The sequence below is a fragment of the Pleuronectes platessa genome, chromosome 16 (assembly GCF_947347685.1).
Source record: "Pleuronectes platessa chromosome 16, fPlePla1.1, whole genome shotgun sequence".
In the NCBI taxonomy this organism is placed as follows: Eukaryota; Metazoa; Chordata; class Actinopteri; order Pleuronectiformes; family Pleuronectidae; genus Pleuronectes; species Pleuronectes platessa.
The window spans coordinates 22,234,838-22,260,461 of record NC_070641.1 but is presented as its reverse complement, the minus strand read 5'-3'; the positions used below and the strand labels follow the sequence as shown (position 1 = coordinate 22,260,461).

General features: G+C 49.2%; 2 protein-coding genes across 3 annotated transcripts; both read left to right on the top strand.

Annotated features, from left to right (window-relative positions):
• The first annotated feature begins 1,147 nt into the window (after positions 1-1,147).
• Positions 1,148-20,077, top strand: bptf (bromodomain PHD finger transcription factor). Of its 2 annotated transcripts, none has more exons than XM_053443628.1 (30): positions 1,148-1,682; positions 2,751-3,573; positions 4,233-4,453; positions 5,023-5,199; positions 5,291-5,473; positions 6,433-6,588; positions 6,681-6,766; positions 6,864-7,216; positions 7,441-7,572; positions 7,701-7,830; positions 8,075-8,210; positions 8,309-8,602; positions 8,708-10,253; positions 10,362-10,486; positions 10,677-10,805; positions 10,913-11,181; positions 11,275-11,509; positions 12,587-12,723; positions 12,812-12,923; positions 13,025-13,230; positions 13,320-14,349; positions 14,453-15,699; positions 15,787-15,869; positions 15,985-16,210; positions 16,587-17,149; positions 17,237-17,413; positions 17,520-17,712; positions 17,843-17,927; positions 18,056-18,242; positions 19,933-20,077. In XM_053443628.1, the coding sequence occupies exons 1-30, from the start codon at positions 1,148-1,150 to the stop codon at positions 19,973-19,975; spliced, it is 9,819 nt and encodes a 3,272-aa protein (XP_053299603.1). In that variant the 3' UTR covers positions 19,976-20,077. The 2 variants fall into 2 exon arrangements, with proteins under 2 accessions (XP_053299603.1, XP_053299602.1); XM_053443627.1 differs by having other exon boundaries at positions 8,306-8,602.
• A 1,559-nt stretch (positions 20,078-21,636) lies between these two features.
• On the top strand, positions 21,637-25,309 carry kpna2 (karyopherin alpha 2 (RAG cohort 1, importin alpha 1)). The gene is made up of 11 exons (XM_053443688.1): positions 21,637-21,751; positions 21,963-22,048; positions 22,165-22,305; positions 23,098-23,186; positions 23,278-23,546; positions 23,642-23,736; positions 23,851-24,114; positions 24,214-24,447; positions 24,570-24,752; positions 24,854-25,003; positions 25,093-25,309. The coding sequence occupies exons 2-11, from the start codon at positions 21,995-21,997 to the stop codon at positions 25,180-25,182; spliced, it is 1,569 nt and encodes a 522-aa protein (XP_053299663.1). The 5' UTR covers positions 21,637-21,751; positions 21,963-21,994; the 3' UTR covers positions 25,183-25,309.
• Positions 25,310-25,624: the final 315 nt, after the last annotated feature.

The window sequence follows — 25,624 nt, the reverse complement described above, 5'->3', positions numbered from 1 at the left end:
GCTGTAGCCTTGGTTTTATTAATACAATAACAGTCTCCTGGACATTTATGTATTTAAACAATAAGTGAAGTTCCCTGTTTCTTAAAGCTGCTCCTGGTTTAAATATTAATATTCCTGATGCTACACACCCACGATAAACACTGAGATCACCAGAGGAAAAGACAAAGAGAGATTTAACTTTTGCAACGTTATAAGACATCAAGGATTCCTCTGATGAACGTTCCCATTTTTCAGTATTTTACGGTTAAAAGCAAAATAAGTTTTCAGAAGAGTTTTCCAAAGAGAGAGAGACAGACCGACTGGTTATAGAGAGAAAGAGACTGGGACACTGAGTGGGTCTACTGGTCCACTGGTCTACTGGTCCGCTTGAAACAGGTGAGATCTCGACCACTATCATTAAAGAAGAGACACCTCCACAATAAATCAATACACAATAAGTCCTATCTCTGAAATACTGACAATCCCAAGACTTTGCCCATGTAAATCAATAAAACAGATAACATACTTATTTAAACAATATTTATTTATGAGATAGTACGTTTATTCAATAAAATATACGATAAGATACCGAGTCATTACTTTCTGTTGGTCTTTGCTGTAAGTCACAATTTGAGATGTTAAATAATTATTTTTATTCGGTAAGTCATAATTTTGAAAATACTAAGAGAATTTGGCGAGTTTATAATTGTATTCATTTTTTATTTTTAACATTTTTATGCTAACTTGACTTAACTTCTTGCACATTAACGTAAAACGCGTCAAATTGCGTTAGACCTCGTATTAAAATGCAGAATGCACGTGATATGAACCATGTAAATAATGAAGATGATTAAAAACATGGCTCGTGGATTCTCATTGTTGCCCCCGAGCTGGAAGCCGCGTCACCACGTGACGGCTCCAGTGTGCGGGCCCGTGGAGCCACAGAGGCAGAGAAGAAGAAAGATGGCGGCTCGGGGCGAATCCGAACGGGACGCCGGGCCAACGTTTTAAGCCTTCACACCCGGAGAGACGCGGGGGAACCACCGGGCCACCGCACCGTCCGGACCCCCGCCGCTCCGGCTTCGCGGCGGTACCGCTTTGGCCCGCGTCGGCCTCGGATAAACCCGCGCAGGGGTTGTGGTTGTAGAATAAGAGACAGTCGGTGATCATGAGAGGGAAGAGAGGCAGGCCGCCTAAAGCCCTGCCGGCCGACGAGGAGCCGTCCCCGGCCGCGACGCGGGGCTTGCGACCGCGGCGGACACCGAAGCCCCGGCTGCGGGACAGCGGGGACGAGGAGAGCCCCACGCGGGAGCCCAGCAAGCCGAGCCGAAAGAAGCGAGGGGGACCCGGCGGTGTGTCAGCGCGGGGCAGGGGACGAGGCAGAGGCGGCGGCAGAGGAGGCAGAGGGGGACGGGGAGGGAAGCGGACGGCGGCCGTCTCCAAAGCGGTGGTGTACGACGACCACGAGAGCGACGAGGACGAGGACGATGCTGTCAGCCTGCGGTCGGAGGAGGAAGAGGTGCCGGCGGAGCCCCCGTCCGAGGAGGACGAGGCCCTGAAAGAGGAGTCTGACTGCCTGGAAGATGATGTGCTGGACGAGGAGGAGGAGGAGGAGGTGGTGGAGGAGGAGGAGGTGGAGGATGATGCCAGCCACTGCACCGAGAGCAGCTTTCGGAGCCAGAGCACACACGCCAGCACCCCGGGTAAATACCTCCGAGGTGTCGGCGGGTCCGGTAACCGGACCCCCGCTGCAGGGGGCCGGGACGCGCTGCTTGTTTATCTCCGGTGCAGGAAGCTGGAAGGTTATTGTTCAAAATGGAGAATGCACAGTGCACGAACACAGGCCGCGGTCCTGCTCAGAGGAGCCCCGGGCAGGCGCTGTGATCCCGGGGCTCCACCAGCAGCTCGACCCGCTGACAAAACACCAGAAACCACGTTTTTAAAAACCGTCCCTGTTTCCAAACAGCTTTGGATCCACTTTACTGCGAATAACAAGTGCAGCCAAAGCTAGCTTAGCTGCTAGCACGCTAACGGTAGCTAGAGGAAGCAGTTCATTCTGTCAGACGGATGCTAACATGCTAACTGTTTATATCCCTCTTTGGTTGTTATGGACGCGTCAGTTGTTTATTATTATTTATTTAAGTTGTTTATTATTAAGAGGGAGAGGAAGGAGCGTGCTAAGCAACTTAGCCTGATTAGCTCGCCTGTCATTTGTAAGCTAGCCCCCCCCCACCCCCCTCAGTTCATCCCTTCATCCCCTGAAGAAGTGATGATAGTGGAGAGTTGTGTTGATAAAGTGTAGTTCAGCCAACACGTGCATTGATAAGCAGCTGCACAGCCAATGTTTGCATGGATGCAGGACGAGGAAATAATAATAATAATAATAATAATAATAATATCTAAAGAAGAATATTTAAAGGTTTGCTTCCATTCAGAGACGCCTCATCCTTCTCATATTTAGACTTGTGTCATGAATCACAGCTACAGCCATACACTGCTTTAATAGCACCTATATTATAATTTTCTGAGCTTTTAATGGATCAAATGAGTAATTGGTTAATAAATAAGAAGATAATTATGAAATTAAGTCCTTGTATACGTTGTATGTCGGGTATTATAGAGATGAGACAGTATTTTCACCCAGTACTTCAATATACATGATATTTAAGAATCACTCTGTCTCTTCATAATCTGAATATTACTGCTTTGCTGTAATCTGTGGATTAAAGTCATATAATTCTGTTTGGCTAATATCACACTGTTTCCCACAGGCAAGAAGAAGCTCCGGGCTCCCCGTGCTCGCTCTCCCATCCTGGAGGAGAAGGAGATTCCTCCTCTGGAGCTCCCGGAGACCTCGGAGGATCTCCTGGTGCCGACCGAGGAGCTGCTCAACGCCACCTCCGTCTACGAGGTGCTGAGGAACTTCAGCACGGTGCTGCGGCTCTCGCCCTTCCGCTTCGAGGACTTCTGCGCCGCTCTGGTCGGCCAGGAGCAGTGCACTTTAATCGCAGAGACTCACAACTCCCTCCTGAAGGCCATCCTGCGCGAGGAGGACACCTCCAACACTACCTTCGGCCCGGCTGACCTCAAGGACAGTGTCAACTCCACTCTGTACTTTATCGACGGCATGACGTGGCCCGAGGTGCTGCGGGCGTACTGCGAGAGCGACCGGGAGTACCAGCATGTCCTCCCCTACCAGGAGGTGGACGAGTATCCCTATGGACCCACGGAGAGCAAGATCAAGGTGCTGCAGTTCCTGGTGGACCAGTTCCTCACCACCAACATCGCCCGCGAGGAGCTGATGTCCGACGGCAGTATGCTGTACGACGACCACTGCCGCGTGTGCCACCGGCTGGGGGACCTGCTGTGCTGCGAGACCTGCACGGCGGTCTACCACCTGGAGTGCGTGAAGCCGCCGCTGATAGAGGTGCCAGAGGACGAGTGGCAGTGTGAGATCTGTGTGGCTCACAAGGTGCCCGGTGTCACGGACTGTGTAGCAGAGGCACAGAAGATCCGGCCCTACATCCGCCAGGAGCCGATCGGGTATGACCGGCACCAGAGGAAATACTGGTTCTTAAACAGAAGGATTATTGTGTAAGTTGGAGTCTCGCGGTCGCTCTGTTGCTCTAGAGTTACCTCTGTCTCTGCTCCAGATCCTATTGTCTCCTGAAATGTGTGTTACACAACACAGTATAAGTGTCAGTGGAGGTGTGAGGAGTTGTTGACACAATCATTTCTTTGTGTGAGAGATTTGTGTTTTGACAATTTAACAACTTTCCCAGAGAATAATTTGTGTTTTTTTTTTTTGCCAAAGAAAATGTGATATTTCTAGGAGAATGATTTGTGTGAAGTTTGCGAGATTCAGTGCAACTATTTGGGGTCTTGGGGGTGGGGGGGTGGGGGGGGATATGCGCTCTACTAGTTAACTTCATTTCTTCACAAGCACCAGTAGCTAGTTCCTGCAGGAACCACCTTGCTGCTGTAACCGAAATGTAGTCTGGAACCAGATGGCCGGGGGGGGGGGGGGGTTGTTGTCTTTTTCTCAGTACTGTGTTGCGGCATCTTAAAAGTGATCTATAGAGCAGAGAGTGATGCTTCTTGAACAATCTGCAGCTGCAACAGTTGGGATATATCTTCCATATTCAGGGGAACCAACTTTTCCAGCAAAGCTCAACAGGCCTTGCTGTGAAGTGGAAGAGGAACTTGTGTGTGTGAGTGGTTTGTTCTGACGTCTTTCTCCTGTTCTTCCCCAGCGAGGAGGACGGGGAGCACAAGACGAAAAAGATCTGGTACTACAGCACCAAGGCGCAGCTGGAGGAGCTCATGGAGAGCCTGGATAAGGAGTACTGGGAGGTGGACCTGCATGCCACGCTGCAGGAGATGAGGGAGGAGGTGCAGGCTCACATGGACGTCACAGAGGACCTCACCAACAAAGCCCGTGGAAACAACAAAGCCTACCTCACCGCTGTCAACGGTAAGGGACTTTGAGTTTGTCTTCACGTCCAAAAAGAGGAATTTGAGTGTTGAAGCAGTGTTGTCTTGTTCTGGTACTTGTGCGAGGACACGTGGGACTGGGGTTGTGTAGTGAAGGTGTGTATCAGCAGGGTTTCCTCTCTGACCCCAGTGCTCTGCAGATCGTGACGGTTGCACAGACGTGCTCGGAGCTGCCGTCTCTTCCTGTTTCAGGCTCTTATCAGACTGATGGAAACACTTTTCTCCCTCAAACATCCTCCAGAGTACTTGGATGACTATTTATGGCCGTGTCAGCAGCTTCCTTTTTGTGTGTTCTTTGTGTTTCCTTGTGTGTCTGGTGTTGTAACTGGTTTTCTACGTAATCTGTTTAAAAGCCCACTGCCCCCACCTTCCTGTTCTTTGAGCTGCTGGAGATGCAGCAAATTGTACTTTTGAAATATGATTCTCTGCTTTTCATCAAAGAAAGTCTTCCAGGTCTTGGATCTGTGCGGATCAGTCATTGTTTCGCCTGGTTAACAGTAGTGTATTGTTTAGTCTGAAACAAATGAACATGTTTCATCCTGTTTGTAGATGTGATCACGGAGCACTTGAAGGTCAGGCTGCAGGCGAAGACTCGAGCAGAGGAGGGGAAGCAGGAAACAGAATCGGGTTCCGTCAAAGCAGCAGAAGAAACTACCGACGTCACCTCGCAGCTCGAGAACACCGAGCACAAAGTCCCCGAGTCCAGGGAAGATGCCAGTTCCCAAGGTAAGAGTGATCCCCTTTTCTAAACTCACTGATAAATGAAATTGTGTCTCTGCTCATGCTGTAAGCTTTGTGTATTTATGTCCTTCCACAGCAACCTCGGTTCCTCCTTCTACAGAGGAGAGCTGCAGGTCGGATCCTAACCCCGGCTCAGCCTCCCAGGACTCGGCTGTGCCTAAAACAGAATCCACCGAGACCAAGGAGGAAGCCGAGCCCGGTCACTCCAGGAGCCTGGAGAGTGGAGATCCTCCTGCCGCGGCAAAGCAGGAGACGACAGGTTCGTCAAACATTTGACAAACATCCTCTCTGGGTTGTCTGGCTGCTGCTGCTGGCTTTGTTTTAACACAACTTCAAACATTGTGTTGTGTGTTATCCGCCCATTACGCCCTTGATGCATATTCCTGAGGCTCTTACAGCCTCCATGTGTGACACACACTGGGAAAGAGGACTTCTACTGGAACATTAAATAACATGTCAGACACAAAACCTTTATGCTGTGGCTGCTAACGGCTCCCTGGTAATGATCCACTGGAATCAGCCTGATCCTTTGTAACTTTCCTTTTCATTTTCATGTTAAACATCCAATTAGATGTAATATCTGAGACTTTAGGCTGTTGCAGGTCATTTTCAACTTGTCCAACTCTTGCACTAAACTTCAGGTGTTGCATTCATCTGCTGTGCTGGTAGAACGATTGATTAATTTCTGCAGCATTTCTTGTCCTGAGTAACATATCGCCTCCTGCTGTCCTGGTCTTGAAAAGCACGCTTTTGGCACGGTGGTTGGTCGGCGTCCTTGGCAGCGGCCCATCACCACGTCTGTCACAAGCAGCCCCTTATTCTCAATCCAATTTATAGGCCTTTGGGTGGGATCCTGCTGGTCGGACAAAGGGCTCTCTGCCTGGAAGCACCACCTGCTACCTCACCAACAAAGAGCTGCATGTACTGTATGTGCAGGACTCGACCGTTGGAACACAAAGGCAGAGTCTTGATTTGGATTTGCAGCAAGTGCCCAGTCAGCTTGTTTAAGTTGGGTTTTTGGTTTTATAGACCTAGATGAACACTTAATGGTCCACCAAAAAGTTTCCTGATTAAACAGCGTGTACATCCTATGTCAAAGCTGAGATTTAAGACCTGGTGATACTCTGAATAAGATATATTGAGTTGCCAATGTCTGTAAATTTTAATTTAGTTTGTGTATTTATATTTAAAACTGCAATCTTACTGTATTTTTCTTAGATGAGAACTTGAAAGCAGAGTTGAACAGCGACAACTCGCCGACACAAAACCAGGTTCAGCCTCAGCAGCAGTCGTCTCAGCCGGAGACCAGCAGCAACCTGCCTGACCTGGCTGATCGCTCCTCCCAGTCGTCTTTCACCAGTCAGGATGGAGCAGGTAAACACGAGAGACACTCCTCAGCTCTCAAAGTAAACAATCAGTGAGTTAGTGTTGTTAAACTAATGGTGTCGCTGGTTTCTGATTGACAGAGGATTATAACGAAAGGGTCAAAGGTGAAGGAGTGAGAGGAGCAGCCCCAGAAGTGAATAACCAGATACCCAGAAGCAGCAAAGAGGTGATCATCTGTTTGTTGCCAAAACCTTTTATAAATGAAAGAAGACATCAAAAACTAGTTATTAAAGCCACTCTATATTTTCCCTCTCGTGTTTCAGTCGTCCCCGGTTCGCTCCGACGTCGGCTCTTCGCGACTCAGCTTCTTGAAAAGGGACCTGACGGTGAATCTGAACACTTTGTTCAAACTGGGTCAGGAGGGTAAATACAGGGTCTACCACAACCAGTACAGCACCAACGTCCTGGCCCTCAACAAACACCAGCACCGCGAGGACCACGACAAGAGACGCCACCTGTCGCACAAGTTCAGCCTGACCACCGCCGCCGAGTTCAAGTGGAACGGCTCCATCTACGGCTCCCGGAGCCTGACGGTCTCCACTCTGCGTCTCACCATCATCCAGCTGGAAACCAGTGTGCCCGGACCCTTCATGCATCCTAACTGGGCAGCGCACAGGTACAGCTCACACCAGGCTCATGTTGTTTGACAGGCAACACGACAAGATGTGGTTTTACTCTCAGATACATGTAGATTGATTAGTGAGATTTCAAGGTACTTCTACTTTTCATCAATAAAGGTTATAGGCAGATATTCAAGTTTGAATTTACCAAATGTTGTGAATATGAGTTGTGTTGTTGTCCTACCTGCTGTCTTATGGAGTCTGTCTCTGGTTTCTCAAGGAACAACTGGAACAAAGCAGTGCAGATGTGCAGCAAGGCCAGGGAATTTGCTCTGGCCTTGGCCATACTGGAGTGTGCCATCAAACCAGTGGTCATGCTGCCTGTGTGGAAAGATTCTCTCGGACACACAAGGTGAATGAAGCAGAAACCTGTGTGAACATTAACAGCTGCTGTCTCCTCAAAGTCTAAATGCAGCAGTTAGGATCCTCTCTCTCATTTCAGCACTGCTCATGTACATATTCTGTGTTTCCTCACTTCAGGCTGCATCGCATGACCTCCATTGAGCGGGAGGACAAAGAGAAGGGGAAGAAGCGAGAGAAGAAACTGGAGGATGAGGAGACGCTGCAGCAGGCCACCTGGGTGAAGTACACCATCCCCATCAAGCACCAGGTAACAGAGCACAGCTCTAACATCAGATATACTGACCAACCTTATCACCCCCCCCACCAGTCATGCTATAAAATGTATAAATAGAATTGTTGTGGTTTTACTTTTCCAGGAGTGTTTATTATGGACATAGATCATTTCTGATTTGTTTGTTGTTGTTTCAAAATGGAAATGAATAAGAATGGACATAGCCTCAGATAAGTGTTACTGCATTATAGTTGTGTGTTTGAATGTCTTCTCCGTGTAGGTGTGGAAGCAGAAGGGGGAGGAGTACAGGGTGACTGGTTATGGTGGCTGGAGCTGGGTCAGTAAGACCCATGTTCCACGTTTTGTTACCAAGTTACCAGGGAACACAAACGTTACCTACCGCATAGAACTGGAGGGTAAGAGCTGAACACTGCCTATATTTTCCTCAATATTTTCCTCTACTAAAGGCAGTATTAACTTATATACTAATGTTTCCTTCCTGTCATCATAGCAGCTAAACTCAAAGAGAAGGGAAGGAAGGAAAAGGCAGCATCTTGCACAAACAACCAGAAGAAGTTGACTGAAACTGAGAAGCAGGATGCAGCGGATGAGGACAAGGAGCAAACGTCTCTCAGTGCATCAGCTCAGATCACTTCATCAGAGGAGGACGGCAAACCTCAGAGCTCAAAAGAGGAAGAAACCCTCTCTGAGAAGAAGGAGGAGGGGAAAGAAGTGGAGGAGAAGATAGACGATGAAAAGATGGAGGTTGACTCCTGTCAAGAAACTGCTGCTTCAAGTGAAGAGAAAGGTAAATGGAGGAGTTGAAATGATCCCTCACCTGTTCTTGGATGTTCCTTGATGCTGTTTATATATGTTTCCATCATCTGCTGATTTGTGACTCTTTGCGTTGCAGATGAAGCTGAAGACAAAGACCCGTCCTCGTCGTCTGTGGAGCCTGTGAAGGAAGAAGCAGTCAAGAGTGCAGAACAACCCAAGGAGGAGGAGAGGGCTGCACCGAAGACGTACTACGATGTCGTGAACGTCAGCGAGGGCTTCCAGCTGCGAACGGCCTACAAGAAGAAGGTGAAGCCGTCCAAACTGGACGGGCTTCTGGAGCGCCGGGTCAAACAGTTCACCCTGAAGGAGAAGCAGAGGCTGGAGCGGGTGAGGCAGGCGGCGGCCCTGCAGTCCAAAGTACCGGCCACTAAGACTAATGTGGGGCTGAAGACCGAAGGAGCCACGTTGGAGAAACAGCAGCCGGCTGTGACCCCGAGTGTGAAAGCGGAGGAGAAGGAGGAGAACTCACACGAGAAGGACAACGTGGTGAAAAAGCTCGACTTTGAGCAGGAGGCGAAAACGGACGACGTGGACGTCAAATCCGAACCGACGGCAACCAACCACAGCAAAGAGACAGAGGTGAGCTCTGTGCAGAGCGACATCGGGGGGGCCTTACCCCATAAAGAGGTGAATGGAGGGCCCGTAGCAAACAGTAACAATTGTTTATCAGAGGCAATAGAAAGTAAAGAGAAGACACAGAAGCCAGAGGTGACGCTAGCTGGAGAGAACCCTAAAAAACGTGGGTTCGAGGAGATGGAGAAAAGCAGTGGACAGAGCGTCTCAGAGAGCATGGAGGTAGAGCAGAACAAGAGCAGTCCGGTGCAGGTGAATGGACAAGCTTTGGTCCCGGCCGCTGCTGCAGACTCAGCCAGAGTCCCAGATGAAATCAAGCCTGTGAAGTCTCTGATGAATGGAGGCCTCTCACAGAATAACATGTCTGACTCGTGTCATCCACCTCCTCTGAAAGTCCCCAAGCTGGAGAACCACGTGGCGGAGAAAGGAGACGCTCTGGGTAGAAAGGAGGATGTGGCGGTGGACAGTGAGGGAACCACACCTGCCAAGCTTTCATCCTCAAGCACCTCCTGTGTGAAAAGCGTTAGCTCTGACAACTGCAGTGGTAGCGAAGGTTCGAATGCCACAACTGCAGAGTCTCAAAATGTCCCAACAACCAGCAGCGTCACTAAGCCTGATGGGACGCCTCAAGCAGCCGGTGGCAAGGTCTCCTCCATCACCACCACCTCCACCTCCCAGTCCAGCGCCTCTGCACCAGTAGCAGTCTTCCCCCAGAGGAGCAAACATCCAGTCACCGACACCAAGACGGGTTCAGCAGCAGCAGCCAGCTCCATGACCATCAGTAAGGAATACTCCACCAGAGACAGAGTCAGCCTCCTGAGGTTCTCCAAATGCAAGAAGCCTCGCTCGGGCACCGCGCTGCCGTCCTACCGCAAGTTTGTCACCAAGAGCAGCAAGAAGAGCATCTTCGTGCTGCCGAACGATGACCTGAAGAGGCTGGCGAGGAGAGGGGCCATCAGGGAGGTGCCCATCTTCAACTACAACGCCAAGCCCGCCCTGGATATTTGGCCGTACCCTTCACCGCGGCCCACGTTCGGGATCACATGGAGGTTTGTAACACATGAAGACCTTTTTTGGGTGGTTTGAAATGATTTTGGGAGCGTCTACTTGTAAACAATACTTACCAGCTCTGTTTAATACGACTGTGTTGCATTCAGGTACCGTCTGCAGACTGTGAGGTCACTGGCAGGGGTCAGCCTGATGCTGAGGCTGCTGTGGGCCTGTCTGAGGTGGGACGACATGGCTGTGAGAGCGGCGTCCAATGCAGGGGTTACTCGGAAAGGTGAGAACATGCTTTTCACTTCTCTTTCTCCTGTATTGATGTTTTACTTCCTCGATACAACTTCTCTGCATCTGGCTGTGAAGTAGCATTAATGGATGACTTTCTTTTTCGGTGCAGCTTCACAAGCCTCTAGTGTTTTGACTGCTGTTAGTGGTGCCGTTGCAATAATATGTTTTATTTTCACCCACAGAAACCTCGGACACTGACATCACCACGACGGAGATCATAAAACGAAGAGACGTGGGGCCGTACGGCATCCGCTCAGAATACTGCATCAGGAAGATCATCTGCCCCCTCGGGAACAGAGACACTCCCAAAGGTATTCAGTCACATTTGTTTAGAAGCAGAGTGAGAGAGTTATTAAAAGAACGACCGCGAGGAGCTGTGCTGATGTGATGCTTTTTGTTCCTCCCTTCACACGAGTAGAGACCCCGACTCCACAGAGGAAAGGCCTCCGCTCGAGCGCCTTGAGGCCCAAGAAGCAGCAGCCAGCCAAGCCCACTGGGCCCATCGCTGTGGAGACGTGGGTGGCCGAGGAGGAGATGGAGCTGTGGGAGATCAGGGCCTTTGCAGAGAGGTTGGAGAAGGAGAAGGGTTCAGATCCCTCCAAGACCGGCAGCAGCCTGAGGACTGCCGAGGACGTCAAGGCCCATCTGGAGAATCAGCTGAAACAGGCCAGACTGGCTGCCCAGCAGGTGGGAACCCTGTGTTATGCTGCTACAGCTTCCTGAGAGGTCATTAAACACTATATAGCCAAACACTAACTTTCCCAAATCGTTTTGTTTTAGAAACGTCTGGAGCAGCAGAGACCAGGTACACCTGTTTCCACCACCACATCCACCCCCCCCTCAGCCAGCACGCCGGCCTCCACGGGCCTGAGGACAGGTCAGGTCACATCTGGAACCAAGATGGTGCTCGCTTCCAAACTGGGCTCAACAGTTCCCTTCCAGCAAGACAAGAATTTCCACCAGTCGTTCGCTTCCTGGGTCAAGCAGGGTCAGACCACCAACAACAGCAGCTCAGGTAAGCAGGCGGAGAACTGTGGGACTCATCTTAAACACAAGTGAAACTCGAAACTCTGGAATCCATCATGTTCTTCTAGAGACAGACGCTCTCACACATTTCCTTCTTTCTAAGTCTCCAAGCCACATCGATTTATAAAATTAAATTCTAAAGGATCATAAGAAACTCAGAGAGCGTGTACCTCTGCCAAGGCTAACACCCGACCTCACCATGTTAAAGTAAACATAAAATCCTGGATCTGCCTGTTTATCCAGATCTGCTCTGACTGAGTTCTTCTTCGGTTCATGTTCCACTTGTCCACAAAATATGGAAATCAGTTGCGTAGTTTTTGCGTCGTCCTGCTGACGGACAAGAAAAGACGACAAAGTGCAATAGAAACACATTCACCTTGGCAGAAGTAGTAATGGAACCTTCCAGTAGACTACACAGCTGTAGACTGGCATATGTCGTGGCCCTGGTGGGTGTGCATGACCGCAGGTGGCATGGTGTGTCTTGCAGCCTCCTGTGGCTCGGTGGCCACCGTGGCCAGCAGCATCACCACCTCAGGGCAAACCTTCCAGATCGCTGGCAGCCCGGTGACTGTGGCCGGCCAGGTCCTCGCTGCCAAACTCCCGCTGCCCGCTAACAGCAAGATTCTCACGCTCAACATGCCCACCACTCAAGGAGGTAGGGAGCACGCGTCTCATCCATTTCCGCTGGTCTGGGCTCACGCTTGCCAAAATGGATGAAATGTCTGTGTCGTGAGAGGCAAACCTCAGCATGGATGAAGCCACCAGTTTATTTTTAATCGCATTAAGTGAGCGTCTGCCTGTTGTTGTTGTTTTTTCAGTTTTGTGCAGCCGTCTTTAAATCACCTCCGATCTCTGAGTTGCAATTTAACTGTTGTGCAATGAGCTGAGCGTCCAAAGAACTTTTGATATTTCTTTTCCTTTAAAACAAACAAGACATTGCAAAGCTCTTCCCCTGTAAACAAACAGCATGCCCCCCCCCCCCCCACACACACATCTGTACATCTTTGACCTGTATTACCTGGATCTGCTCAGTACACATTCATCATGTAAATGTTCTTATCGACAGGTGTAGTCCAACAGAAGGTTCTGGGCATCTTCCCCTCCGGGCCTCCAGCCAACCTGAGGACATACAGCACACTACATCCCACGACCGGCAACATCAACCTCAGAGCCTCCACCTCTGGCACAGCTGCTCAGCAACAGGTGGGTTTTCTCACCATGTCCTTTAAATCGTTTTGACTAATGAAGCAAATGATCCCTTATGATTTTTACCGCTGGTTTTGTTTTCTAGGCCAGTTCAGCTGCAGGTCAAACCCAGCCTTGCACCGCGATGAACCAGTCCACCCCCCTGTCTACCTCTGTGGGCACCGCGATGGGCCGAAGTCCAGCGATGACTCAACAAGGTGCTTGCTTCATTTGATCTTTTCTATTTCCAAGTGAACAGCCTATGTGGCTCACGCCCTGCAGGTACAAACTAAAACCCTCCCTCTTCCATCTCCTCCAGGCCAACCTCAGCAGATGGTGCCGGGTTCGACGCCCGTGCCGACGGCAGCAGCCGCTCAGAGAGCAGCGGCTCCTGCACCATCACCTCATGCCACCGCCACAGCTCCTGGACAGTCGCCTGCAGCCCCCGCCCAGACCAACAGACCACAGCAGGGTCAAGTTAAACTAACTATGGCGCAACTCATGCAGCTGACACAGAGCGCTCAGGTTAGGACCACATTTTACCTCCTTCAGTGAAAATATAGAGTTTTATTTTCTGACTGAATCTAAAATGTGTTTTGATTGCTTCTCCTCAGGGTGGAAACCCCGGTCTGACGGTGGTGATCCAGGGTCAGGGCCAGAGCCAGGGCCAGCTGCAAATCATCCCACAGGGTGTGACAGTCATTCCTGGTCCCGGGCAGCAGCTGATGCAGGCAGCCATGCCGAATGGTCAAGTCCAGCGCTTCCTCTTCACTCCCATGCCCCCATCCTCATCACCCACTACTGCCACCCCCCCTGTACCTCAGACCCCTCAAACCCAAATGTCGGCTCCACCTCAAGCCAGAACCACTGCACATGTCCAGACGACCCCCTCAGCCTTAGCCCAAACACAAATGACAGCCCCTCTACCTACCCCAACACAAATGCCAGGTTTGGCCCCCAGCCCAGCCCCTGTACCTGCAGCCCAGACCTTTTCAACTGCTTTCCCACAATCCATCCCTGCTCAGTCACAGATACCTGCACCTGCGCTGCTCCAAGCTGCAGCTCAGGCCTCCACACAGGTTTTCTCCTCCACACCAGGAGTCCTCCCCACACAACCCCAAGTGGCAAGAGCTGTAGCTGCCCCCGCGCACCCTGTCCTGGGTATGACCCAGAAAGTCTTCACCTCAGCCCCTCAAGTCGCCACCTTTGCTCCCGGCTCGTTCCCCACACAAACCCAAACTTCCATGACGCTGCCTGTCCCTGGACAGTTTGCACCTCAGGCCCAGGTCCAGGCACATGCCCTCAACACCTCCCCGGGCTTAACCCCAACCCCTGTCCAGATGAACATTACTGCCCCTTCCCCTGCTGTCGCCCCTGTCTCGGTCAAGGCTGCCCAATTTGCAGCCGCTACCAACTCAGCCCAAATACAAGTGTCTGCCTCTCTTCCCTCCGCAGTCCCAGTCCCCACCCCCGCTCTGGCTCCGGTCTCTGCTCCTGTTTTAGCTGTTGTGTCCGGTCAGATTTCTGTCCCGTCCCCGGCTCTAACCCAAATTCAAGTCACAGCTCCAGTTCCCCTCCACGCTGCTATGGCCGGTGCTGTGGTCACACCGGTCACTGCCACCTCCACCACACCTTCAGTGCCAGGTACAAGGACCCACCACTACTGTTTTATTCTGGTGGTCTTACACATGTTTATGAAAATGGCTTAATTTAATACCTGTCATCTCTTTGCTTCCTCTTCTTGTAGCTCTGATGGAACAGAGGGCAGCTCAGCCACAGGTTTGGACCCCAGCTGCATCTCAAGGTCCGGCTCAGCACGCGGCAGCTCCCATTCAGGCCCCTGTCTTCACGCCCCTTCCACAGGCATCTCTGACTCCCCAGTCTCAAGCACAAGTCCAACACCCTACAGTTGTGTCCATGCAGCAGGTTTCTCAAATGCCAGTCTCAGCTGTGCAGGTTCAAATGAAGGGAATACCCGTTTCTTCCGTTGTTACCACAGTGAGAGCCCCCCAGCCTCAGCTCCAGCCCCAGACCACTACCCAACTGCAACCACAGCCTCAAGCCCAAATCCGTGCACAGATCCAGGTCCAGCCCTTTGGCCAAGTCCAGCAGATACCACACATTCAGGCTCAAGCGCATCTCCAGCCCAAAGCACAAGCCCAAATCCAACCGCAGGTCCGAGTTCAGTTTCAGCAGCATGCACCCCAAGCCCAAGTTCAGCCCCTCGCTCAAATCCAACCTCAGGTGCAGTTTCAGACCCAAACCCAGAACTTTCCCCAGGTCCAGTACCACCCCCAGGTTCAAGCTTCATTTCAAACGCAGCCCCAGACTCAACCTCAGCCCCAGGTGCAGTCGCAGCCTCAGGTTCAGTCTCAGGCCCCAAACCAACTCCATCACCAGGTTCAGGTCCAATTCCAGCCCCAGGGTCAGATCCAGCCTCAGGCCCCGCAGCAAACACAGCCCCAGTTTCAAATCCAGTCACCGCAGCAGCTGCAGGTCCAGGCCCAGCCCCAAGTTCAAGCTAAGCTCCAGGTCCAGTTCCAGCCTCAAACCCAGAATCAAGTTCAAACGCAGCCCCAACTTCAGGTCCAGTCTCCAATCAGGCATCAGCTCATCACTGTCCCCGGCCTGCAGCAGCCAGTCCAGCTCCTCTCCGCTCTGCCCCCCCATGTCGCAGCCCAGATCCAAGCTCAGATCCAGGCCCAGGCGCAGCAGCAGGGAGGCACGGTCCCACAGCAGATCAAACTGCAGCTGCCTATCCAGATCCAGCAGGCGGGGGGGCAGATTCAGGCCCACCAGATCCAGAACATGGTGACCATACAGGCACCAGCAAGCGTCCAGGAGCATCTTCAGAGGCTGCAGCAGCAACAACAACAACAACAGCAACAACAACAGCCACCGCCACCAAAGAAGAAGAAACACCATGAGGCTAAAAGGGAACAGAAAGAGCAGAGTCTTCAGACTCTTAGCCCCGGAGATGGAATCCAAAAACAGGTTCGAACTCAGAACAGTTCACAAAATGTATTTCTTACAACGTCAAGATAACGAATTATTAGAACTTAAATGTTTCCTTCTTGTCAGGTGGTGGTGAAGCAGAATGCTGCAGCAGAGCAGCTGAAGCAGAGGAAGTCGCTCGCTGCGGCTGAGCGAGAGGAGAACCAGAGGTTTGTTTCACTGTCACTGTGTGTTGTGTATTCTCTGCACTGACCTCAACTCTACTGGAGCTGAACAGACCCTGTGATCAACCCGACATCCTTCTGTCTCCTCTCCTCTCCTCAGGATGATTGTGTGCAACCAGGTGATGAAGTTCATCCTCGACAAGATTGAGAAGGACGAGAAGCAGGCAGCTAAGAAGAGGAAGAAGGAGGAGGTGGTGGAGCAGAAGCGCTTCAAGCAGAACGCCTCCAAGCTGACGGCGCTGCTCTACAAGCACAAAGAGCAGCTGAAGGCCGAGATCCTGAAGAAGAGGGCCCTGCTGGACAAGGAGCTGCAGCTGCAAGTACAGGTTAGCAAAGCAAGATGGATGGAGTGTAGAACCCACTAACATCCACCAGCATCTGGGTTTTGTCTGCAGAGGAACTGGTTGCAATGACTCGGCAGTAAAATGAGGTTCTAATCGGCTCATTCACCTTCTAGGTGTTGGATTGTAAAAACCACGAATGTTTGTGTACTTATTGTGCAAAACCACATTTTACTTCCTATCATGCAAGACAGAGGGAAACTCATCTACAGGCGATGGGAAAGAAGTCAAATACTTTTTCACCTGGTTTACCTGCATCTAATAAAAAAGACTCATTCTTTATCAGGCATAACTTTTACTGAAGAGTTTACAACAAGTGAGAAACCTCACATGAATGTTCCGTGTCTTCTCTTCTCCTCAGGAGGAGCTGAGGCGGGACCTGGCCCGGCTACAGAAGGAGAAGGAGAAAGCCAGAGCGGCCATCACCCAAGCTGCTGCAGCCACCGTCAAGGCAGCGTCTTCCCACTCCTCCCATCCTTCCCACTCCACACATTCCCCTCACAGCAGCCACACTGTGACCTCGCCGTCCTCGTCCCATAAACGCAAGAGGGAAGAGGAGAGGGACAAAGACCGACCCAGAGAAAGGGACAGGCACCACGACAAGGACAAGAAACGGGACAGGGACAAAGACAAGGACAAGGACAGAGACCGGTGTAAAGACAGAGACAAAGACAAAGATAAAGATAAGGACAAGGAGAAAGACAAGGACAGAGACCGTGATCGAGAGAAGGAGAAGGAGAAAAACAGAGAGCGGGACCGGGAGCGAGACAAGGACAGAGACGGGGACAGAGAAAAAGACCTTCCAGGAGATCCCAGCTCATCCAAACACAAGAAGAAGAAGAAGCAGCCCTCCTCTACCTCAAAGGATCACAAGAAGGACAACAAACTGTACTGTGTCTGCAAGACGGCCTACGACGAGTCAAAGTAAGCTCCCTGGACACACACCACTGTAAACACTGTAAAGTTGACCTGTGACTCTTTCCCTGAACCCTTTCCCTGTCTCCCTCTCAGGTTTTACATCGGCTGCGACCTTTGCTCCAACTGGTTTCACGGCGCGTGTGTCGGCATCACGGAGAAGGAGGCGAAGAAGCTGGAGGACTTTGTGTGTAACGACTGTAAACAAGGTCAGGAGGCAGAAAGCAACGTGGAGCTCTACTGCATCTGCCGGACGCCATACGACGAATCACAGTACGACAACACACACACACACACACACACAACTGTCTTCACTGCCTTTTTAAAAACGCTTTCCGCCGCTGTGTTAACCAGGATGCATCTGATTTCAAACCCACAGGTTTTACATTGGCTGCGACCGCTGCCAGAACTGGTACCACGGGCGCTGCGTGGGCATCCTGCAGAGCGAGGCCACGGCCATCGACGTGTACGTGTGTCCCCAGTGTCAGTCCACGGAAGACGCCATGACGGTCCTCACGCCTCTCACCGACAAAGACAGCGAGGGGTTGAAAAGAATATTACGCTCGTTACAGGTATAACAAACATCTTCCTGTGATTCTTAATGTTGTAAAGACGATCTTTTTTAAATCTAAAACCATCCATTTCATTCGTTCTTCAGTTTTTAAAGCAACTATGATTCGTTTCACTTCTTTTTTCCAACAGACTCACAAAATGGCATGGCCTTTCCTCGAGCCAGTGGATCCCCACGATGCACCGGATTATTATCGTGTGATCAAGGAACCGATGGGTAAGAACAACCAGCAGCAGCTGCAGCTTATGAGAAAAGTTGTAAATGTCCCTCCTGCTGATCCATCCTCCGAGTTTCATACTTTGTGAATATTCTTCTCACGCGTCTTTCCCTCGATCCCCTTGTAGACTTTTCCACGATGGAAACCCGTTTGCAGAGGCGACACTACCACAAGCTCACCGAGTTCGTGGCCGACGTGACCAAAATCTTCGACAACTGCCGCTATTACAATCCCAACGACACGCCCTTCTTCCAATGTGCCGAGGTGCTGGAAGCCTTCTTTGTGCAGAAGCTTAAAGGATTCAAAGCGAGCAGGTGAGGCGGAGCACTCGTCCTCCTGCACACTCTCCACCTCCCCCGGGGGTTCTTCTCAACTTTTCCATGCTCATGTTTTTGTGCTTTACACTTCTGACTCCACGCTGGAGTCTCATTTATTCCTTTTTTCCTTATTTTGCATTCGTGCCTGCCATTCACTTCTTACTTTGACTTCTTGCTCTGGCATGTCTGTAGTCGTGGTATTTGGCTGTAGAATGAGTTTTACACATAGTCTAGTTTGCTTTGAACACTCACATGGTTTTAAGAGCTGGCAGGCTTTAAGACATTAATTCTGCAGTGCAGGTCAGAAGAAGCAACTCCCTGTTTATCCAGAATCATGGATGTGAGTTCAGAAGGCTGTTGTGTAGATGGATTGTGTATTTGGTTGGTGGGAGAGGACGAGAGTCGCTTCTTGACCGGCGCTGTGCGTTCAGCCTCTGATGTCATTGAGCTGTACCTGATAACTCAAATCTCATAATTGTCCTACATGCCACTGGTCTGTTTTATAATGATAAATCTTATATTTTTATTTATTACTTGAAAGCAGGGCAGCTGGACTCGTCCCTGGCATTTGTGCCCAGACCGGACCCCTCGATCCAATATCTCCACACCCCCCTTCTCCATTTTACTTTCAGATTCATTATTTAATGACGCCGGCAAATCAAATACAAGTTCTATTGACCCAGTTAAAGCAGATTAACATTGAGTCAGAGACAAAACACTTGACAGAGATCAGTTACCTTTGAAATAGATAATCAAACATCATCGTATTTGGATGGAGCCTCAGTCCAATGTCCTCACAAACCTCGGTGCCATGTTACATATCTGTGTCGTGAATCATCTTGCATTTGTGTCTGTTCACCTTTGCTGCATGCTTTTTTATTTATGCCATCCCATTCTCTTCTTTCTTGCAGATTGTCAGATTCTTAAGTGGGCCAGTCTAGCTGGAGTCTGGACTGGATGCTGGGGTTTCTTGTAATAATGACCTGTTTCCAGAAAATCAAAAAAAACAAAATCCATTTCATTATGGAAAAAACAAAATCACAATAACAACCACACACACTCAAACACCAAAATGTGCTTTCATTCAAATGGGACAATATCTGGTAATCATGACTTCCTGGCAGCCATGTTGACCGTGTTAACCATGTAATTGAGGGACATGCTTTCTTCCAGTCACAGTCACTAGGTTGTTTTCAGTGAGATTTTAATGCATTTTAGTTCTTAACTTTGTATTTATTTTCAGTTACTCATCTAAGTTGAACTGGACATGTTGAGAAGGAAGATGTCACCGGATATACGAATATAACAAAGCTGCATATTTTATTATAGAGATATTTATATGATATTTTGTATGTTAGAGTCTGAAGAAGCTGGTTGTCTCGAGTGTACCAACGTTTTATCATGTACAATGGGTGTAAGATATCTGACTTTGAATGTTTTAAATGATATGGAAACTAAACGTTTTAGAAAAGTATTGTTTTAGAAGACCAGAGTTTTGACTTCACAACATGACCTCAGTTCTTGTCCGTGATAAAAAAAAAAAGCATTCCCTGTAAATTACACCAACATGGCTGCAGGATCCTTCTACATTCTCTCCGTGTGTTCTTGAGCTGTCGTGACAGTTAAAGAAATAAAAATAAAAAAATGTGAAGGGCTCTCAACTCTCCCCTCTCTCCACATCCCGTAGGTCTCATAACAACAAGCTACAGTCTTCTTCGTCAGCCTCTTAGAAAGCGTCGCTCACATTTGCTCAAAACAAAATGCACTTACCAAGAATGTGGCTTTTCTGAACTGTAAGTCTGTGACGGACTCGGCCTCCCTCCCCCCCCCACCCACCCACCCACCCCCCCGGTGTTTGGGACGTGCTCCTCTGAGTGTCGGCGCAGCCAGCACTGCTGCTTCCTCACAGAACCGATCGGGCCGGAGCTGCCGTCGGCCCCATCTCAGCTCCAAGGGACCTTGTTTTTGTTTGGACCTTCATCAGTGGGACTGTACTAACGGAGCGTGAGCGACTGAGGCATTTCAGAAGAAAGTTTACCTCGGAGAAAAGACTCTTAAGGAGCTCTCATATTTCCATGTACTTTTTTTTTTTTGAGCTCAATCTTTTTATTTCACTTCTTTTTTTTTTTTTTTCTTGTTAAAAAAAAATCTCTCAGGCCATCCCTGTGGTCATCATGTCCACGACGTGGGAAGCTGAAACGCTCACTGACCAGCGGCTGAGTTTTTACCGAGCATCATGTATCGAGGGTTTTTGTGACACCGAGGAGGAACTCTCCCATTTCCACTAGTCTGAGGTGGCGTGAGAGACAGTTGTACTAAATATCTGGACCTCAGTAGTTTGCTTGGTTAAACTCCTATGACCTCCTGGACGTGTGGTGATCAGCTGTTGAACATGACTCTCTCTGCAGCAGTGACTGACCGATCCACTGAGAAGGATGAAACCGTGTATCTGAAGGTTCCTGCCCCCCTTTGTAAAAAATGTGTAAGATTTTTTTTGACTTGATTTTCTTTTTTTCCTTTTTTTTGTATCACAGCTGAAGAAATATTGATGTATATGGAACTTAATAAAAAGCTAAAGACTGGTTTCTTCCTGGTGTGTGTTCATGGCTGATGGGGTTCGGTGAAAACTTGCAGCTCAAGAACTGATTAAAGAAGTGAAAGTGTAAATATATATTAGTATATCATAGAAATAATAGATATAATGTGAACAGATTTTAATACAGCTGATTTTTTCCATTATGGAGACATGTATGTATTAAATTCAAATAACAAAAAGTCAATATTTGGTCCTTGTGAGCTAAAAAAAACTCCATTAAAACAGATATATGCTTAATTATTTGTATTTTATGAGCAATGTTCAAAGTATACAAATTGAGGAAGTCCCATCGAGCTAAAGATATATTTTATTCTGACTAAAAGAAAAGATTATGAGTCATCTTTCCTTTATCCGTGTTATTTGTTTAAAGGATTTCAACACAAAAACATCAAAAATGTGACACACAGGAACAGGAAATGCGTCACAACGTTGAATACGCACATGTGTCTCATTAGCCGCGGTTTATGCAGAGTACAGATAAACATCTGGCAACACAATAACTCATCTACTACACACGTTTACTGAATCAGACTCATACACACATGCATAGAAACAGACTATTTGTGTAGTGTGGAGTTATAATTGTGTATTTCATGTGCTCATATCGACTCTGTGTCGTTTCTCTGACGATGAACTTGAAAATTCAAAAGTTTAAAATGCATTTATCAGAGGATAAGCACGTGCCGAAGGCCGGCGGTGACGTGTGAAACCCCCTCGCGATGCTTCCTGCGCAGTGACGACACGTCCGGTGCGCCGTGAGGTATCTTTCGAACCGTCCAATGAGAGGAGGCGGCCGGATGCTCCAGCTCGAACGGACCAATCAGGAGGCGTTGTTGTGGGAATTTAAAGGTCTGTGCGGCTGCTCCCTCGCACAGCAGCTCGCTCTCCAGCTCGAGGTCGGTCCTGTTCTGTGAGTTATGAAATATTAAATCTTTTATCTTCCAGGAAACTTTCACATTGTGACATTTTGACGTGTTTAAGCTGCGCGTGGTGTTCGCGGTGCTTCCGGGTGACGCAGGCTAGCTGCGGCCGGTGAAACGTCAGATTAGCTTCGTTGCTCCAGGTCTCACGAGGCGGCTTCTCGAAGTGACGCTTCCGCTTCTGTCTTTTTAAACCCACAGGAAACTAACTCGTCTCCATCTTCACGTCAAACATGTCCGAGAACGATCGTCTCACCAGCTTCAAGAACAAAGGCAAAGATGCCGGGGTAAGTTCTTAGCTTTAAACTTCTTTAAAACTTCCGGACATTGTTGGTTTCCTGCACACGAAGAAGAACAGATCGTTGTGAGCCCCTGATCTGATTTTTAAATGTTTAAATCGTAGGAGCTCCGTCGCAGGAGGGTGGAGGTGAACGTGGAGCTCCGCAAAGCCAAGAAGGATGATCAGATGTTCAAGAGGAGGAACGTGGCCGCGTTCCCCGACGAGGCCACGTCTCCTCTGCAGGAGAGAACCAGCAACTGTCAGGTATCCACACTAAGTCATTCAATCACACTGGAGGAGGATGCTGTCTAATATGAGCCATCATCTGACCCCCCCCCCCCCCCCCCCTCCCATTGTGTTTCATGCATTTAAATGTCCAATACAAATAGGTAAAGTTTGAAAGTGTTTTATCATAGTCAAAACAGTTAAAAAGCTAAATTAGTTGTTGTATTTATAAGGCACCTGTCAAAAATGGTTCGATGCCATTTGACAATCACCAGGGAAAAGCCACTTCTGTAAGAAATGCATCTTGAATAATAACAATTAACTTGCTCAGCACCATTTAAAACCAAGTGAAAAGGGGAATTGAGCTGAACATTTGAATACAAACAATAGGTAACACGAGTAGTTTGAAGATGACAAAGCATTAGGGCACATTCAAAATGTAACAGATGGGAGCGGGACAGCAGCAATGGGAGAGCACACCTATAGGAATTTGTCAGGAATGATTAGCTTTGTTTATGAAGCCCATTTGAAAAAACAGGAAAACTGTTAAACAGGAACAATTTAATCTATTTTAAAGATAACAAAAGAGCAGTTGCAATGTAAAATAAGAAATGTTAAAGATGAAAAATAAGAAAGTAGATTATTAAGTTTGGAAGATCAGAACTAGGAGTCCAGAGTGGGCCTTGGATTAGAAGTTGGCAATAAAGTCTTCTCACTTTTACTGGAAGACAAAATCATGGTGAAATGCAGTGATTTATATGTAAAGCTGTTTATTTTGTCGACTTCCTGTGTGTGTATATGTCTAATGGTCGATCATGTGACTTCTTGCAGGCTTCCATGCCGTGGACGGTTGAGGAGATCATCGCCGGAGTGAACAGTGGTAACGTTGAGGCCCAGCTCCAGGCGACACAGGCTGCAAGGTAATAACTGTTCATATATCTGTACATTGTTCTACCGCCCGACCCTTTTGTTCCTTGTTACTCACATTCACTCTATTGTCCCCGATCGCAGGAAGCTTCTGTCCCGGGACAAGAACCCTCCCATCAACCAGATGATCAGCGCCGGCCTGATCCCCAAGTTCGTGGCGTTCCTGGGACTCGTGGACTGCCCCCCCATCCAGTTCGAGGCGTCCTGGGCTCTGACCAACATCGCCTCCGGGACGTCCGACCAGACGTCTGCCGTCGTGGAGGGCGGGGCCATCCAGGCCTTCATCAGCCTGGTCACGTCCACGCACCAGCACATCAGCGAGCAGGCCGTCTGGGCCCTGGGAAACATTGCTGGTAATTCACAGATTAAATAAATAAAAGTATGGTCACAGTTATTGGTTTTAGAGGCGACGGGTCATAATCTAGTCTTTCTCCTTTTCTCTGTCCAGGTGATGGATCAGCGTTCAGAGACCGGGTCATCAAGCACGGAGCTGTGGCCCCTCTGCTCAGTCTGGTGGCCGTCCCTGACCTCTCAGTATTTAATGTAAGTGTACCCCACCCCTCTACTCCTCCTGTTGTCCACTAGGGGGCGACCTGAGTCAACTAAATGCTGCTCCATGTCAAACTGACCTCTTCACTTCTCTCTCTCACTTTGCAGACCGGCTACGTGAGAAATGTGACCTGGACGCTGTCGAACCTCTGCCGCAACAAGAACCCCTCCCCACCCATGGCGGCCATCCAGGAGATCTTACCCGCTCTGGTCCGCCTGCTGCACCACGACGACCGGGAGGTGCTGGCTGACGCGTGCTGGGCCCTCTCGTACCTCACCGACGGCTCCAACGACCGCATCCAGGTGGTCGTCCAGACCGGCATCATCCCCCGGCTCGTGAAGCTGCTTGGCTTTGACGAGCTGGCTGTCATTGTGAGTATACAGGCGCCTTGCGAGTGCAGCAGCTCCTCGGACTCTCCTGGATTATAAATGACCCCCCTTCACCTGTTCCCCCCCCCCCCCCCCCCTCAGACCCCTTCGCTGCGCGCCATCGGCAACATCGTGACCGGCACAGATGAGCAGACGCAGGCGGTGCTGGACTCGAACGCCTTGTCCATGTTCCCCCGACTGCTGCGCCACAAGAGAGCCAACATCCAGAAGGAGGCGGCCTGGACTCTGTCCAACATCACCGCAGGGAGAGACACCCAGATCCAGGAGGTCATCGACTCGGGCATCGTCCCCTACATGGTCGAAACTCTTGCTAAGGTACGTTGAGGTTGTCTCACCAGTGGGGGGGACTATAGTTTTATTTTTACCGGTCCACTTCTGTAGAATCACCTTCCTGCATAACTCTAACTTTTGAGGTGTTTCTCCTCTTTTCTCTGCAGGGAGACTACAAAACGCAGAAGGAGGCCGTGTGGGCAATTACCAACTTCACCAGCGGGGGCAACGTCCAGCAGGTGGTTTATCTGGTTCAGGCCAATGTGATCGAGCCTCTCCTGAACCTGCTCTCCTCCAAGGACAGCAAAATCGTCCTTGTCATCCTGGATGCCATCACCAACATCTTCTTGGTGAGTGGATTGTCCTGGTAGAATACGGTTCTTCCTGGTTTTTACTGGTCCTGCTGAGGAGTCATTATTGCCGTGTGACTCTTGTGTGTTCTTCGTTTCAGGCCGGTGATAAAATCGGCGAATCGGACAAGCTGAGTCTGATGATGGAGGAGTGCGGAGGACTGGACCGGATCGAAGCGCTGCAGTCTCATGAGAACGAGATGGTTTACAAAGCAGCTCTCAACCTGATTGAGAAGTACTTCTCTGCGGAGGTGAGTGTCTTCAAAGAGGCTTGGACTGGTTTTTGTTTACTTCCCATCGAGTTGTTCTAACAGTTTTCTTATCTTCTTGATTCTCAAAGGACGAGGAGGTGGAGTCTGTGGCCCCAGAAGCCACCAGTGATGGTTATGCTTTCCAGATCAGCGAGAGCCAGAGCACTTTCGATTTCTAGATGACTTTCTATTCCCTCTTCCTTCTACTGTACCTTCACTACCACTGTTTGTCCTTTTGTATGTTCTGTACATACTCTTTTAACTTGACTGAAAAAAGATGATTGTAAATAAAGTTGTCAGATGATGTTTGAGTGTTTTTATTTGTGCCGAGTCTGATGCACCTTCTTTTAAACTGGTCGGTCACATGACAGGAAACAGTGGTGAAGATGTTATAGGTCATTGAGTAGTTGCATACATTTTTTGAAGCGTCAGACGTATTTACATAATACTCCTTAATAAATATGGAACTTAAAATGAACAATACAGGCTAAAATAGAAATTAAGTACATGTCACAAGGTAATTAAAGCATGTTTCAATCAAGAGTATAAATGAGAACACGATATAAAACATCCTCCTTAATTAGAATTACAAATAGATGTGAGGATGTTTTTGTATAGTTC